Raw genomic sequence first — 18,648 nt, 5'->3', positions numbered from 1 at the left:
AATACTTAGACATTACTCGTAATGAATAACATGCCTTGTTGATTCGTGCGAACAACACACAGATGCTCTGACCAATTCAGATGTTGATCTATGTATGTAAATACCCAAGAATTTTGTATTTGTTGATAATACAACAGTTTGATCATCCAACTCAATCTCCTCTGGAATTATCTCATTATTTTGCTTTGTGTGAAAACGAACACAGTTAGTCTTCTCAGTATTTAAAACCAATTTATTTTTTAAGAACCAGTTATAATTAATAATTAATATAGCTGTTTTTAAGTGATCTGAAGAAATACTCAGCAGATCCTCAAATGTTGATGCTAATGTTAATAAGTTTGCACCATCTGCAAAATTTACAAGGTGAGACTCACTGCTCAGTATTTCGCTACCAAGATTGTTAATGTAGAAAACAAAAAGAAGTGGACCCATGACACTGCCCTGAGCAATACCAAGTTGTAAATTCCCTTCTTCTGAAGAAAACTGTTGACCTTCTCGAGTTATAATAACTTTTTGTTGTCTGTCGGTAATCTCTTATCCAGTCCCGAGCAGGGCCACGAATTCCATATCTTTCTAGTTTGTCGATCAAAATATGATGATCTCTGCTGTCAAACGCTTTTGATAAGTCCAGGAACATTCCCAAGAAAATCTCCCCGTTCTCCCATCCATTCAAAATCTTATCCATGAATTCGTATGTAGCTGTTTCAACGACTTGTTGCTGTTTTTATTTTTTTTTATATATCTTTTTCATAACAGCTCCAGGAGCACTGAACCGATTTGGTTGATTTCGATTTTGAAACATTTGTAGAAGTCCAAGGAGGGTTTAAAAGGTGAGAAATGTTATGAAATTGTAAAGATAATATGTACTAAAAACAATAATGTTATTTTCAGATACAGTTACATTAAGTGCGTTCGCGGGTACCTGTCGGTGACAAATTGTCAACAAATCGGATGCGCACTTTAAAATAATATAAATAATACCGTTAATAGATAAATATATTGTCCTTTTCATGATCATTTTTCAGTGCGTAACAAATGATAGGAAAAAGGGTAAGTCCGTGATAATACACATTTATGACATTTATTCTAACATGACATTTTAGTTAAATCTGACAGTTGTCACATTTTATTTTCAATTTGGAATAAAAACAAATCAAATGTGTTTCTTGCATTTATAAAATGGTATTTTCTTTGATTTGTATAGTCTTATAAATTATACAGATTATATTTGTAATATTATTATCTAATAAAAAAAATTATTTTTTTATTATGGCGCCATCTATCGACAACTAGAATAAATGTTATAAAAATGTCACCGACGAAATGTAATCACCGACGTGCCTTTTTTTCTGTCACATACAATTTAATGCGTTAGAAAGAAATCGAAAAACTGTGACGCACTGAAAAATGATCATGAGAAATACTGTACAAGGTATATTCACCTAGCATAATTTAATAATTAGTTATTATTATTAATTAAATGTAAATATACCTTGTATATTTATCTATTAACGGTATTATTTATATTAGGTGAGGTTAGGAATTGTTGGCGACAAATTGTCCAGGGTACCCACGAACACAACTAATAAGTGAGTTTGCGGGTGCCTGTCGGCGACAAATTAGCAGCAAACCGCATGCGCACTTTAAAATGATATAAATAATATCGTTAATAGCTAAATATACAAGGTATATTTACCTAGTATAATTTAATAATTAGTTATTAATATTAATTAAAAGTAAATATACCTTGTATATTTATCGATGAACGGTATTATTTATAGTGAGGTTAGAAATTGTTGGCGACAATTTGTCCACTGTACCCGCGGTGATGATCGGTCATCCGATCGAAAACTAGTTCTGTGATGTAGCCCTTTTTAGGGAATTTTAACAAATATACCTTTTATAAAGGATTTTAGTCGTTTTTTAAATAAAAATCGCACATTCTACTATAAAGATTTATTCAATTAGAGAAGTATACAAGTAAATCATGTTTGAATACTTTAATGTAAAATAAATTACAACAAATTAAAATTCACAAGAAACGGTTATTTACAGGGAAGTATTTTCTTATAAATTGATCTTAATTTCCTAATTACATTTAAACTATTTATTTTCTATACCACATTTGCAAAGTATTCATTCTTTTAACTTTCTTTTGTAACTGTAGAATTCCGTACAAGAGGGCTTCAGCTGTAGGCGGACATCCTGGTACATATATATCCACAGGAATAATTCTATCACAACCCCTAAATCAAAGACAACTATTAGTCGATAAATCAATGTGATTGTAATATAATATTCTATATAAACAGTGTTCCGCCTCGACACTGTAAGGTACAAGAGGATGGCTTAAGTAAGTAAGTAAAGTATAAATGGTGTTCCATTATAAATCTAACAATCCATCAAAAAGACCATAAAAGAGAAATTTCCTTGTTTAATAAATTAATATACATGTCACCTGATTTTTCCTGATTTATTACAAGGACATGGCAAAACTACAAAACGCCAATATTTCATTATGTCATGTATCATTCTAGCTATCTTCACCGGAACATAATTCTCAAGTTTATATCTGGTGAGGTTCTATAAATTTACATTACATTGATAATTTCCCACCTTTAGACGTATCAGATACTAAACAGGAGAATTTTCTAAAATTCTCCTGCCACAGTGGCAGTTGCCAAACTACTGCGATACATCTATCTAAAGGGTGGGAAACTATCAATATAATATAAATTTATAAATTTCTATCACTAAATTTCCCATCTCTACTAGTTTCCTCTCTTTTTATTTCACAACATTTTATGTTTTCTATTTTTATGCATTATTTTGGCGGTTTTTAGCACACTCATCACTCATCATCTTTGTTCTCTTACTTAGAATGTTGCTTCTCAATAGATTTCTATTCATTCCATATCTTTTTTTGCCTTTCAGAATTCTTTCCTCTGTTCTCTCTTTTCCAGTTTTCCCTATTACTCACAAGTAGCTAAAGGTAGATACAGTTTCAAATTTATGGTTATTAGATATTTCTGAGTTATTGTGTAGTCCTTGCCTATCGTCATGTATTTTGTTTAGTGCTGGTTTACCTTTAACCCTATTCTCTTTGCTTCTTTATCTAGTTTTCCAACTAATCTTATAAGTGTCATCTGTAGGTCTTATTAATTTCTTTAACTTCACTATAATGAATAGATCATCTGCATATTTATGATATTACTTCAAGTTGATCTGTAATAATGTTTTTGTTTGCTAAGTTTATCCTCCTTATTTTTGTTTCCAATCAGGTAAAACAGTGTGAGGGAGATAGTCACCTTCACCCCTTTGTTTACTTTGAAGTCCTTAGCTTAGAAGTTGTTCAGTTGAAACTTCTTTAATGCCTATGACTATTATGATATAAAAAATATGAGCCATAACCTGATAAGTCTGCTCTAGGGTATTTCTTTTACAAATGTATTGTTAGAATAATAATTATTTAAAATAAAAAACACACCTTACAACTGAGTATGAATAATGGTAATATCCACCACCATTAGCACAGCTTCCCATAGAAATGACCCATCTTGGGTCAGGCATCTGGTCATATACTTTTCTCAAAGCCGGTGCCATTTTGTTTGTCAAAGTCCCAGCTACAATTATCACATCAGCTTGACGTGGAGAGGCTCTGAATACTACACCATACCTTGAATGAAAAGAAAATATTATTTTAAAGTATAAATGTTTGCATTTATTTTATAAAAATCCTCTTTAACCCATTCACAGACGTGACTGCATATGCAAGACAGTCATTTTCCTTTGTAAGCATTTGCATATGCAGTTGTATCCATGAATGGGTTAAAAAGTACATTCTATTAATCTATCCACGATATTCTGTACATTTCCTACGGCACCACATCTCAAAAAAAATTTTAGTTTTTGATTTCAGTATATTACCTCCGTTTTTGTAATTTTACACCTCTCTTGATGAAAAATATAAAAGTAGGGAAAAAATGATATTTGCAGAAAAAAATAATAAAATTTATACAAAAGATGTATAGAAAAATAATGTAAAAAATTTAAACTTTAAAGAAAAACAGTCATGTTCTAACTGATTATAATTTACAGCACTACAAATTGAAAAAAAAAATTATTGGAATTTTTTACTTTGTTCATTTTAAAGATAAAGTATTCATTTAAAAATAATTTTAAAGGAAATTTGAAGGACTATAAAACAAATCATTTGTTTTTTCATAAGCTTCAAAAAATTTCTTAGTTGTTTTCAATGAAAATGGCAAATTTTCAACCATGAATAACTTAAGAAGTTTGAATTTTCAAAAAAATATATAGAACAGTTTTTGCTTAGAATTAGGTTTACTCACCACTCCCGTGGTTATTTTGACTAGAAAATTTTGCACCCCTGGGAAGGGGTCGGAACCACCCCAAGATAAAAAGCACCATAGAATATAGGGTAGACTTTGTTTCTTGAGCTATTCCCTACTTACTGTGAAAATATCAAGTAAATTGATGCATTAAGATGGAATTCGGAGCCAAATGCCCTCATTGTGGCACTATTTTGTGCTGTGTGCAGATTCTGTCAAAACTAGAACAAATTCAGAACAGTTCATCTCCGTACTGGGGTCGTACTTTTGAATCAATTTTTTCATATATGAATTAACTCAAATGAAAAATTTTGTATACGAATCTAAATGTATATTTTTAAATGTCCTTCAAAATGTTATATGTATACAAGAAAAATTTGCACCAGCAACACTGCATATTGGAACAACCAAAACTCAAATAAAAAAAAATAATTGACAGTTTTACTATTTTATGGTGATTTTGTCATCTAAAACAATTTGTTTCTTTGAAAATTCTCTTTGTTTCAATACTCACATCATCAATGTCATTCAAACATCTATGAAAATGGTGGGTTTTGTAAAAAGAACAACTCGTGATTTTACAAACATATCCAGTATTAGAGTTCTTTACTTCTCCTTGGTTAGGTCTCACCTCGAGTATTGTTCTTCAGTGTGGTCCCCACACTACTTGGTCTACATTAGGAAACTTGAACAAGTCCAAAATAGTTTCTTCCGTTACATTGCTTTTAAGCTTCATACCTATCAAGATTACACTGTATGGCAGCATCAACTGTAGGTCCCCTCTCTTGCAAATTGGAGAAAACAAAGGGACCTTTTGCTATTATTCAAGATCTTAAATGGTATATGCAGTTGTTCTCAACTACTTAATAAGATCGCACTGTTTGTACCACCTCGCACCACTAGACAAGTGCGAACATTTTATGTACCATTCCATAGGTTTAATTATTCACTTTTTTCGTTCTTACCCAGAGTCTTGAATTTAGCAAACTCCCTTTACAATTTACAACTGTTCGACAACTCCATCAGTCGTTTTAAAAGAAATTTATATGGGATCAATATTTGAGTGAAACGTCTAATTTGTTAACTTGTTTTTATGATATTATTTGCTATTACATATTTACTTCTATATTATATTTATATTTCTGTATGTCTGTTATTTTTTTATTATATTATGTTATTGTTTTTATCTGTACACTATGTATTTATGTAACACTTTATGTTCAGTTAAAAAATGTAATGTATTTTTATAGAATTGGGCTTGCCCGTAAAATAAATAAATAAAAAATAAATAAATTATCTGAAAGGAGCAAAAAAGGGCATAAAATATGGTGGTTCAGTATCTGCCGAACAAAAAAAGAGCTGATCGAATTTATTGAGATGAATCCAATGTTACAATGTAAGTTCAATGTAAAAATATTGTATACAACGCCTAAAAATTATCAGCTGAAATCTTATCTGACATACACGAGCCCAGTGACTTTTATTACTTTAATTCATATACAAGCATTGAAATTCGAATGGTTTAGACCCATTCGAGTCATCATATATACGAAAAAATGTATATAAGAACTGGATTTTGAGCGAATTTCTTCCTATTTTGTATATGAAATATGCTCGAATGAATTTGAAAATATGACCCCTGACATATTCTAACTTTTTACTTTACCTGTCCATATCATATCTAGGAGCAGCCATGTGCATCATCTCCACAGCACAACATGCAAGACCGAAGGTGAGGGGCCACATAGAACCCTTCCTTCCCCAGTTTAGAAGATCGTCCAAACGGGCAAATGCATATTCTCCTAAATTGTTCTTGTCTGGTTTGAATGGAGAGTAGGGTCTCTGGGCTGGTACAGGTTGTGTAGATTGACCTCTTTTTTGTAGCTGCACAACGCCAAAACTACCGGTTAGATTCCTTAATATATTTGGATTCGTGAGGGCATCTTTGCAAGGAACGAGCGCACTGCGTAGCATCTAAAATAATAAATGTTCCATTTATCAAATCTATTTTTAGGTTAAACGTATATTATAAATATTTTGTTCGTCACTTGTGTATGTATTTATTACAACATTATGTATCTATCTTGAGATTTTACCTTTGTTATTAATTGTTACCAAGATACAAGTAAAATTGGTAGTTTTAAAAGGCTTTAGGAATATTTACGTAATTCTATCTTAACATTTTATTCAACTGACAGATATATGACACTCTTCTTCTCTTTTAATTTATGTACATACATATGAATTTTCTTTACAACAAAAAATGAAAAAAATAAATTATATGTAGTGACGAATGACGTTTTCAAAACAGAAGAATAGAATAATCGAATAAAATTAGTGGTTAGAATTTCAAATTTTTAAAATATGTAAACAAATAATAAAGTTTAGCAATGAATTTTCCAAGATATGAATTTTGTGAAGAAAATAAATCTCTTTTACAAGCTTTTATAAAAAAAGCTAACCAGTGTAAATCTAATATACATTGCAATCATAAAGAATATAACAGATTATCCAAAATTCTTCCTTTGGTAAGACATTTTTTCTTCTTAAGGTTTCATTTTCTATGGAAGGTTGGATATCAACAGCAGCTCTAAATAGTTGGTTAGGGTTCAGTCTAATAAACCATTCCTTTAGATTTCATAACTAGCAGGACCTGGATTTTTGACCCTTCGCTTCGTTATCGATCATTCGCTATCTGCACACTAAACATATATGAAGCGAATATGTTCGATAACGAAGCGAAGGGTCAAAAATCGAGGTCCTGATTTGTCTTCTTCCTACATCTCTTACCTTGTATTTTGCCCTCTACAATCAAACATAGCAGACTATAATGAGGATGTCTTACTATAATATGACTGAAATATTCAAGCGTCCGACTCTTAATTGTCTGTATAATTTCTTATGTCTTATTAATCCTGTCAAGGACTTCAATATTGCTAATTTTGTCTACCCATGATATCCCTAGCATTATTCGATAACAGCAAGGCTCGAAAGCTTCCAATTTATTAATCTCTAATTGCTTTAATGTCGAGCCCTCAGATCCATAGACAAAGTTGTAAAAACGTAGCAGCGCAACAACCTTATCCATCCATTTAGATCCATTTTAGGTGTCTAGTACATAACAAATGTTTCATCTTCACAAATTTTACCCTTGCTATTTCTATATGGCTTTTAATATTTTGTGTTTGTTTTGACTAACCAATGTTCCTAGATATTTCTCTACCCTTTCTATTGGATATTATTAATATGGATATTATTAATATATTGGATATTATTAATATGGAGTGTCTCTTTGTCTTTTGGATGTTTTGTGATGACCATGAATCTTCTTTTCTTTAAGTTCATTTTAATACCATATATGGTACACTTTTCAGCTGTTCCAGTATGTTTGTCAGACTTTGTAGAGTTGAACTGAATATGACAGTGTCATCAACATATACACTCTCGTAAAGCTTCTTGGAAGACGACTTCGCTATATGTATTAAAGAGCAGTGGTGACAATATACAGCAGTGGGAGCATGCAAAATAAAATTATATTTTAGTGACGTCACATATTCTCGCATTGTGAAATTCATTTTGTGACTTCAGCAAAACAGAATTCTATTTTGAGTGCTCCCACTGTAGCCTTATCTTACACCCCGAAGAATTTCTATTTCTTCTGACATTTGATCCTCAATTCTTATTTTGACTGTCTGGTTACAGTAGAAGCAGTGGCGGCTCGTGGTTTTAGGGACAGGGTCGGGAAGGTTTTGTCTCCTCAGTTAGGTATGCCATTTAAATTAATTTTTGGTTTTTGTTTTTTTTATTTTTTTTATTTTTTTTGTTTTTTCCTATAAATTTAGAACCTAAACCTGTTTATAAATTAAGTATATTTAGTCTATGTTGTTTCGAAGTAGCAAAATGGGTTATAACGTCATTGTAAAATTTATTATTGCTTTGGGGAGATTTTAAAAGTTTTTTTTCTATTGACATTTGAAATTTGAGACAAGTTTGACATTCTCTTTGTTTCATGGTGTTTCGACAATACGTTTTGACTCTTTTGAGACAACAGAGATCCCGTTCATTTGAGGCAGAATTTGCTCACATTTGAGCACAATAATTTATTAATTTCGGGAACAGTTTGTTGTACCTAATGAATTGCAGTATATAAAATTATACATATTTTGTAACTTATCCCACCTTCCGAAAATATTTGGATCAGCATATAAACATAAACCTGTTAATCCATTTTCTTATTTTATTTGATTAAAGAATGATGGATAATTTTTAATGAACTTGTCTAATAGATATTTTGAAAATTCTTTGGCGTAACTTTTAAATTTTGAATCGTCAAAGAGGTCAATGACTTATAACAGTGAGTAAATAATAGTTCTGGTGCAATAGTTTTAACTTTTGCCTGGAGACCATACAATTCACCGGACATCAAGGCAGCGCCGTCATAAATTTGCTTTACCAATTTATTTTTGATATCAAGAAATTTTAATATGTCCTTTAAAACACCAAAAATATATTCTGTCTTATGGCTTCTACTCACGTCTGAAAACCTCTCATAAATATTAGACGTAACGCGTATCGAAGAACAATTGATACTTGTGAATGACATAGTAGTATCAGTAGTTTCGTCTACTTCTACCGAAAAGCATCAAAATTAACTACTAATATTGGTTCTTTCATTCTGTGTTGTTTTAGGTACGCCGCTAAATGTCTTCAAGTCAAAAAGTAAATTAGAAAATTTGTTAAACAATTTTATTTGTTCTCTATAATTAACTTGATGTAACGAATCCTCCGATTCATCCTGTCACCTAAATGGTAATTCCTAACAACTTAAAAAACTACAATATCAATCATTAAACGACGTAAAACTACCTACTTACCTATTTCATAATTTTATCCCGGACGCGATAGCAAGGTATATGTAGCTGTACGTGCCTTGCTACCCTTTGCAGATCACCGCTCGGCAGATTGGTTTCTGCCGTACTTGCCATTCAAATAGTACGGGAAATGTATTATTGGTTGCCTATCGGCCAATATTCCATAGCTTCTCATTACAAGCAAATCTTCAATCTGGGGACGGCTTGCCGAGCCGGGTTTTATAATAAGAATTCACACAATCGCAATCGGTTGCATGGCTATAGGATCATTTTTGAAAAGTCTCTTATGCACAGCGCACAGGGATCACTTAACGTATGGGATCGATCGAATTCTTTAAAAAACAATGAATAAAATTTAGTCTGTATTATCTCACAGATATTTTTTTTATTTCACAGAAACGAATATCATCAACTCTGATTAAATTAAATATTTAAAAAAATCTATAATGTGTCCATAAATGTGTGGGTCGGCACTGCCGACCCTGCCGACCCTGACCAACTGCCACTGAGTAGAAGTTTGAACTTACTCTAATGTCACGGCTTTCAATGTTTTTCAGTTTTAAGACATTAATTAGTTTATCAAGCTGGACCTTGTCAAATGCTTTTTCGAAATTAATAAAACATGTATATATTTTTAGATTTTATTTATTGAATAAATCACAATCAATTTTTTAGGCTCCCCTTTCAGATAAATATGGCGAAGCTAAGGAAGTTATTACCATAAGCGATAGTGACGAAGATTGCCAAAATGATAATGAGATAACTAGTTTATGTAAGACAATAAATGAAAGTTTAAGACCATTGAATGAGACTGTAGCAGATGATATAACTTACGCAATAAAAGAAATTTTAGAAACTGAAAAATGCCTAAATGCATCTCTAATATCAGATCTACATAGCTCAAAGCTAAACCTGGACAATATATTTCAACAGCTCTTTAAGGAATTAGGTTATGAATCAATCATAGATTTTGGTCAATCACTAAGATCCAATGTTATTAGCAATGACAACATTATTTTAGTATATGTTAAATATTTATTATTACCTCAAGTAAGATACATTTTACTCTTTGATTCAGTGTATACTAAACAGAATGAAGTTTTTTTAAGAGTTGTAACCCTTTTTCTTGCCAAGATATAGCTATGACTTAGTTATGTTAGTTTTGCCATGAAGTTAGCATACCCATTGTTTCTTGGAAACGGCTACAGAAATAAAATCTTTCTTTCTGTAATATATTAAAACAAGAATAAAAAACCGCTAAACGCCGTAAAAATGAGTGGCGCATACAATATTCCAGCTACAAAAGATCTGGTATGAATATTACGCGCCGTTAAAATGTACTTTCATTTTGATGCAAAACAAAATTCTAGTTTTATCTTAAAAGATTTTTCCACAATATTTGCTCAATTTGAAGTAGAACGCGCCACAAAAAAGTAACTTTGATACAGTTTGAATTTTGAAACTCTTTTGTGGCGCGTTTACTTCAAATTTAGCAAATATTATGGAAAAATCTTTTAAAATAAAACTAGAATTTTGTTTTGCATCAAAATGAAAGTACATTTTCGCGCCACGTAATATTCATAGCAGATCTTTTGTAGCTGGAATATTGTATGCGCCACTCATTTTTACGGCGTTTAGCGGTTTTTTATTCTTGTATCAGTAGTTTTTCAAAGTTATTTATAAATTAAATGTATGAAGTTGAATGCAATGTTTCTCGATTACACATTAAGCTTTATAAATGGTCGCCTTTGTCGCAGTACCTCCCAAATAATCTAGTGTCCATCGAATGTACACTAGATTTTTTTCTGTTCGAAATAGATTGAAAAAAAAAATATTGGGATGGCCGGTTAATGAACTCTGTCCGTTGCCAGATCAAATTTATCGTCGTAACCACTACAACTACATAAACCATTTCGGGAATAATCGTTAATTATTGGATTATACTTTTGTAGCTTAATAACTTCTAAACGGCTTAACCGAATATGATCACTGAAACGTATTGACAAGTAGTATCTGATGCATCTAAGGTCAAGTATGATAACTGAAGCTATTACAGGAAACCGTTTTTCCCATAGGAAGTAGATTTGATCATACTTATGAAGCCTATAACTTAAAAATTCGAATTTTCCCGGATATGAGGTATACACCGTCAGATTCGTCTAAAGTCCTTCTATAAACACTCAGTTATTGGCGCAATTCGTAGGTTGAAATTTTGAGTAATTGTCGAAAAACCAAAATTTTCAGTTTACTTTTTCAGTTTTTCGGCTATACTGAGCCTTGAGTATATCTGATCCTGACGGCTTAGACACCATTTGAAAGCTTAACTCAACACTATTGATTTGGTGTATTTGCGGTTTTTCTGTCTCTTCTTGAACCGAAGATATATACCCCCAAAAATATGCCGTTTTGTACCTACCAAGTCCTATAGCTGGCTTATGGGTGGTCAGAAGTCACAAACTACACCGGTTCTGAATCGGCCCTGACCCCCTCTTCACAAAAATTTTCCCATTTATAAATAGAAAATGAGTAATATTTCTGAGCTCAGTAACTTTTGAATGGTATAACTGATTTTCAAAATTAGACATGCGTTGGAGAAGTAATGATCAGTAGGTACTGTTAGAAGCTGAAAAGGTCGGACTTAAATTTTCGAAGTTTTTGGGAGTTTTGGGGACGAGAACGAAAAACAGACCCTAAATAGGAAGGCAGTGGCGGCTCGTACCACTTTAAGAAGGTAGTGCTAGAACTCATGCAGCCGCCAAAATTTTTAGTGGCGGATTCACGATATTGTCAGAAAAGGTATACTTACAACAAAAACTAAAAAAATATATGCGCGGATACTTATATCTTATGTTTATTGATCTGAGGTGCCAAGAAATTGTCCAACAATAATCAAAACAGTTCCGTAAATTAATTAATAATAAAAACCTCTTAACCTATCACCAGCATTTACTGCTGATAGTGCTTGAAATTTGTTATTACGATTTAGTCTCTATTTACCAATTTATAAAAATAATACTATTTCATTATTCACAGACATGCACAAATTTTTGTAATGTCATTTTTAAAGTTTACGATATATGAAGTTCATTCTTCTATTTTTTGGTTGCAAAGTTTTCAATGACTTTATTGTTAAAATTATCAATACAATTTACAAAACGTTTTTCTGCAGATAGCATACCTAAAGCACTATGTTTTAACATCGAAAAACAGCGTTCTGCTTCAGATGTTGATATGGGAATGGTAACTAAAATACTTAAAAGTTTAATAGTTTCTTCAAATGTGCTTTTTAAGCCTTCCCTCTACAATAAAACCGATAGCGAAACAGCCCCAGAGGTAGTACTTAATTCGTCTCTCTAATACAGTACCTACTTCTAATTCAGTTTTAAATCGAGTTTTGCTTAAAAATTAAAATTGTCTCCATGTTTCATTAAGAAATGATTCGGAGAACTGATGCTTATAAGCAGAAAACCTCTCCGACATAAATAAATTAGAAGCAACTAAATGTCCGGAGAAGGTAGACCTTTGAAAGATCTGGTACTTTGAATAATATGAACCTTTAAGTCGTTGTCTAACTCGGCGCTAAAATTGACCAGCTCCTTAAATATACCTCTATTTTCTGAATTTGCTGTTTCGTCGTGACCTCTTAAAGTTAACTCGAAAGCTCCACAAAACCTTATAACATTTGTTGTTTTTTTTTAAATATTAAAAAAAAATATTCTTAAAAATTTAAATTTCTTAAAAAAATTTTACTACACCCACGATCATGATGCACTAAAAGTTTAATTATAAATACAAAAACTTTTTAACAGAAAATATACATAATAAAAGCGACAAACCAGCACGTAAAGAAACTCAACCTCGTGCCCGGTACAGAGATTATCATTTTAAGGTATACTAATAGTCCAATATAGCTCTTTCTCTGTCACTTATATATAATGCTCGTAAAATCTTTCTCTCTTTAGTCGTGCCAGTACTGACTTTGGCACGAAGGAGATTCTCCTGTAGAATAATCTCCGCTGTCGGCAGGGACTGTATTACGCCCATAGTTGCCATATTTTATATAATTTATGAAGATCAAAAGAAATACACACAGAAAAATTAACAGGAATTAAAAAGTTTTGAAGATAAAAAATATGTTTCTGCATAGTTAGCAAGGTAGTGCCATGGCTCTATGGCATAGAGCCATGGCACTACCTTACGGGCCGCCACTGTAGGAAGGGCCGTAAAATCCACACCCTATTGGACCAAAATGGATGGTTGACATATGAATGGGTGAGTCTTTTCCTGAACTTTAAGATGAGAGTTGGCCCAATTTTCAATTCAGTCAGATTTAGAAAATCGAAAATTTCGTGTATATAGTGTCGCGTGTATGGGGGTGTGGTTGTGCGCCACTGGCGAGAACTGCATTTCACTGGTAAAAAAAAGATAGTCTTGGTCTGAAATTATAAAATGGATATATTAACTTAAGTGACATTCTAACTTACGGACTCCTCTAGAATGAATTTCTAATTAAGCAGCAATTTCTTACTAAACTCTTTCTTAATGAGCTAATAGCACATCTTCTATGTTTAAATTATTTTGCAGCTAGAATTAGAATATTCAGATAGGTCCCAAGAGAATCTAAACGAATTCTGCAATAAATATTCAGATATTGTATCAGAGAGACTTTCTGATCATTTGCTCATTTGTGATGATAAATATTCTAGAAGTTTACTGCAGTTTGTAGATGGCCTTTCAGAACAATTTAAGGTGAAAATGTTTAAGTAAGTAGGTTCATTATTATTACTTATACTCTGTTCACTGAATATATGTAGTCTAACTGTCTAGTAAATTTAGTTATTAATTTTTTGTTATGTTGGTCAAATTTTGACAAACTGGAAGTGGCTGGAAGTTACTATACGCTGCGAGCTCGTAGGTAGAGGGGATAATTAAAAATTCGCGAGCGCCAGTAGTGATAAGTCTGTAAACCTTTACCGGAAATTTGACGTTCTGCATTAAGAGTTGAATATAGCTTTTAAATGTCTCACCAAAGTTGTTGTATTAAAGAGTGTCGAAATACTGGTTACACTAGTAACTGTGTATTCTACAACTTTCCTGTCGCTAAGCGTAAGATTCAACAACAAAAATGGATTGATGCAAATAGAAAAAAAAGTAAGTAAACACAATTTTACGTTTACGCTGTTAATTAATTAATTATTTAGTAGTATTAAGTATTATACTATAATTATATTAAATTATTATACTTTTTTGCAGAATAATTTTTTTCTAATATTAGTTGTCAACATAAACGTCAAAACGATAAGCAAAATCTTAAAAATAATCATAATGAATAATAAATTCTGTAGGTACTTACTGATATTAATTATCGATTACAGTCCAATTACTTCTTTACGTTGTAAATATTACAACAATTTATAAGAATTAAATAATAAGTTTGAAACAACTATTATTTGCTTTTCTACTGTCCTCTTTAAAATTCCGGCCGAAATAGGAACACTAGTCAACCGTTAGATGGCGATACCAGCAAAACTCACAGAGGATAGGCAACACTTTTTTCTTTCCAGATAAATTTCCGGTAAAAGTTATACTAGTAATACTGTAGGTAGGTGGCGATACCAGCGAAGCTCGGAGCGTATATAACCAGGCGCACATTACAGGGAGAAAGAACAGACAGCAGAAATACCAAGGTTCATTGATGAATTTTTTTTAACACTATTCGCTCATATTTGTTTATTTTTAACCTGTCCCGTTCATAACTACGTTACTTTTTCATCTGTTTTTCCATAATTTCAGTACCTACTTTGGATCTGCATTTTCTTTCCCAAACTCTCTTCTCCATAATGAGCTCTTTTTTTATGTCCTTGTTTTCCTTGTGACTGTTTCTTATTTCCTTAAAGTCCTCTGCATTTTTACCTCAACTTTTTGTAGGTGTTCTTGGGAATTTCGTACTCCTTTAAACAGTCCTTCATTTTCATCTATCAAAATACCTATAAGTAAAGATTAACCTTCTAAAGTTATGAAAAGAAAACACCATACAATTATTCACCTTTTGATCTTCCACTTGCCATTCTTCCCGCTGTGGTTTGCGTATCTTCTTACTGATTTATCACCACCTTCGTGGTCTTTACTACTCAGATCTGCACTTGACTTTGTTATTTTTTAGGAATCTAGTAACAAACTGTAAGAATCTCGAAGACAACCACATATCTCTATTTGATACTTTACAAGGAGAACAAGTTGATAACGACACACTAAATAAATTAGTAGAAATAATGTCAAAATCTGCTGATAAACATAGTACAAATAAAAATTTTGGAAAATTTTTGTTAAAGATCATTCAGCTAGTAGGAAAAAATATTTCAACATTCGAAAAACCACTAAACCACATTATTGGAACTCACCGATCAATTTGGAAAGGAAAAATACAAAAGACTTATGATGAATTGTTACAAGATAGTTTCTTGATGTCACAATCTTTGAGATATTAAATATTTGAAACTAAAAAAAATGTGTGTATTTTTAAACTGTATTTTCCTTCAATCTATTTAGGGTTTAGGAATGTAGCAAATTTAACCTTCACTCCTCTACAATAAAGATTTCATTAGATGGTTCCTGCAATGAAATATTTATTGAACTAGAAAACCCTACTAATGTTACAACATTTGCTATACTATAAGCCACAGTTAGAATGCAGTGCAGGTAGCATAGGGCAATGTATTTCTTACCGGAGAACGGCCGACCACATTGCCGGTTTGCCCCGAGCGGTGCATCAGGACCGGTGATTTCTCAGTCGTATCACAAAACTACCAGGCATCTACCACTGTGCCGACATGAGCGGCATCGCTGCGTGTCGTCAGACTAACACTGCATTCTAACTGTGGCTTCTACATTACAAATAATAATAGTATATGGACCTTACCATAATATGTACATACTTGGGCTTTTATTGTTTTTTGGTCCCTTTATTTCGGTCGGCGGGTCAGATATGCAGGTGCGGTTCGAGACCCGTTGGCTGGAGGAAGAAGGGGTGAATTTAGTCGGTAGGCGGCCTCGGTACGAAGTGAAGCGTGCCGGAATAAACCAGACACACCTGGGACACCTTCCCAGACGGTCTTTTGAAGATTCTCACCACCCAAAAAAAGGGTTCATTTATTAATATCCCTTTATCGTTTTTCATGTATGGATTTCTTTTTATCTTTACATATTTCTTGATTTCTTTCCACAGATTGCCATGATGGTCGCCAACATCCGAAACGGATAGGCACTACAAGAAGAAGAAGATATTTCTTGTTTCTTTCTCTCATCTTATCTTCTTTTGTTGAAATTTTATTTCTATCTCTTGAGTTTGTTGTCGTATTTTCTTTTTTTGTTTTTGCATGTTTTCCTCAGTTCTCTGTATTCTTGTCTGCTACTGTCACTATATAATTTGTTAAGTTTTTTATTATTTTTCTAATTGCTTCTGCTACTTTTTGGCATTCCTCATCATATGAAGGCCTTGGGACCAGAAGGGGGCAAGCCACAATTTCGTCAAAAATGAATTAAAGTAGAAATCGCACATTTTAAGACCATATTATTGTCCCAAACAGAAAATTTCAGCAGTTTTCTCATAGATAGCGCCGCTGTAGTTAAGTCCCGTTGTGTCACCATTACTTTATATTGCAACAGAAGGAGACAAGCCACAGTAGTAATCAATATGGCGGCGGAACATTCCCGTGCATGTAAACGGAAAATAGACTTTTCTGAGTTTGATTCTGAACACAGTGACCAAGATCCGTTTTTAAATAAAAGCAGAGATGACAAAGACTATACAGTATCAGGAAATGGCAGCGATTGGGAAAATATAAACTCAGGAACAGTAAGTTTATTTACTGTGTGGCTTGTCCCCTTATGTTATATTTTTCGAACCTAAAAATATTAGGATTGTTCTAAAGGTTGTTTGTGGCTTATACCTTTTTAGTAAAATACCTACTTCATTGTAGGAAAATGAATAGGTTTATACCCCACAGACTTCTCGAGTTTTCTTGCCAACTCCAGAAAAGAAGGCGCCTTCTAGATGGAGACACAAGGACCTAACGACATAAAAAATTAAGAGCAATACTGAAAAAAATCTAGTTTACGAATATGTATATAAATGCAAAAGGGGAGAAAATAGAACCAAAAAAATTAGGTGCACCTTGCGGTTGCAAAAACCAGTGTAGGCAGAAATTGGTGCTTGCCAACAGATTCTACCAGATACTCAGAATAATGAACCACTGGAAGACATTGAACATTTGGACGACTTTTCAGATATTGAAAATATTAAAAACTGAATTATTTTATTGTTGCATTTTATGTTCATATTTTAGAATATATTTTTTTATACAAAAGGGGATAAGCCTCATATTTTTTCGAAAAATGTTCAAAAGCTCAAGAACCGTTAAATAAACATCTGTGTTACTTTTATTGTGTATTAAATATATTTCCAAACGATTATGGGCCTTACTACCAAGAAAAATTTAAAAATTGGATTTCAGGATTTGAAAATAAGTTTAAAATTATTTTTTCTCCAATATATTGTTTAATGGCATGCCCCCTTCTGGTCCCAAGGTCTTCATATCTTCTTTTGTTTTGTGTTTTTCATTTCTATCAGTTTTCAATTAAGGTTACTTTATATTCGTATTTCAAACTGCTTCTTTTATGTTTCCCACTTTTCTGCCGGGTCTAATGTTTCTAATTTTTTTGTAGTATTTCTGTGTTGAATTTTCTGATTTCTTTGATCGTTTTATTGTCTTTCTTTATTTTAGCATTTATTTTATACTCTGCTCTTTCTTATCAAAAAGTTATCTGACTTACAGTCCGCTATTCTCATGTTTTTTATATTTATCATGTTGTGTATCATGTGTTTCTTCTCTATTAATATATGGTCTATTTGATTTTTTGTCTCAAAGCCTATTTCTTTGGCCTTTTACTCCATGTGGTGAGACCGCTCCCGTCTGAAAAAATTTCTGATTCGTTTTTTTTGTGGATTCCTATTCAAAAGTGTCCCCTTTAAACAAATCTGAAGGGTGCCGGGCGGAATTTTTAGGCAGAAATTGTTTAAAAAAATTTTTTAAGCAAATACAAAAGATCTCCTTTTTTGACCCGAAGAATATTTTTTTAGGTTTTTTGGGCCATTCTAAACAATAAAGGTATCTTGTGATTTTTCTCAAAAGTTGATAGTTTTCGAGTTATAGGCGATTTAAAATCTGAAAAATGCGAAAAAAAGGATTTTCAAGGCTTAAAAACTCATATTTAAATTAGTATTTTTGAGGTTGCCAAGTACTTGAATTGTAGTTTAAACATTCATTTTCAAGATTCTGCAGACTGATCGGGTCTAACTTAAATTTACACTGTTGTTATTTAATTGTTAATTATGCGTGTCCATCCGATTTTTTTGCCGGTGCCAT

The 18,648-nt window shown here is 32.3% G+C and overlaps 2 protein-coding genes across 3 annotated transcripts; one reads left to right on the top strand and one right to left on the bottom strand.

Moving 5' to 3' along the window:
- Positions 1-1,941: 1,941 nt before the first annotated feature.
- On the bottom strand, positions 1,942-6,584 carry LOC114328069 (NADH-quinone oxidoreductase subunit B 2). Its single transcript, XM_028276819.2, has 4 exons — positions 6,449-6,584; positions 6,019-6,326; positions 3,488-3,676; positions 1,942-2,246 (listed from the first exon to the last, which is right to left on the bottom strand). The coding sequence occupies exons 2-4, from the start codon at positions 6,324-6,326 to the stop codon at positions 2,108-2,110; spliced, it is 636 nt and encodes a 211-aa protein (XP_028132620.1). The 5' UTR covers positions 6,449-6,584; the 3' UTR covers positions 1,942-2,107.
- Positions 6,585-6,660: 76 nt separating this feature from the next.
- LOC114328068 (uncharacterized) lies at positions 6,661-15,731 on the top strand. Of its 2 annotated transcripts, none has more exons than XM_028276817.1 (4): positions 6,661-6,880; positions 9,899-10,273; positions 13,808-13,986; positions 15,387-15,731. In XM_028276817.1, exons 1-4 carry the CDS (start codon positions 6,743-6,745, stop codon positions 15,709-15,711), a joined length of 1,017 nt encoding a protein of 338 aa, XP_028132618.1. In that variant the 5' UTR covers positions 6,661-6,742; the 3' UTR covers positions 15,712-15,731. The 2 variants fall into 2 exon arrangements, with proteins under 2 accessions (XP_028132618.1, XP_028132619.1); XM_028276818.2 differs by lacking the exon at positions 6,661-6,880 and adding an exon at positions 9,043-9,161.
- Positions 15,732-18,648: the final 2,917 nt, after the last annotated feature.

Source organism: Diabrotica virgifera, chromosome 7 (assembly GCF_917563875.1).
Source record: "Diabrotica virgifera virgifera chromosome 7, PGI_DIABVI_V3a".
Lineage (NCBI taxonomy): Eukaryota > Metazoa > Arthropoda > Insecta > Coleoptera > Chrysomelidae > Diabrotica > Diabrotica virgifera.
The sequence above is the reverse complement of the archived record's forward strand: the minus strand, read 5'-3'. Positions and strand labels throughout refer to the sequence as shown.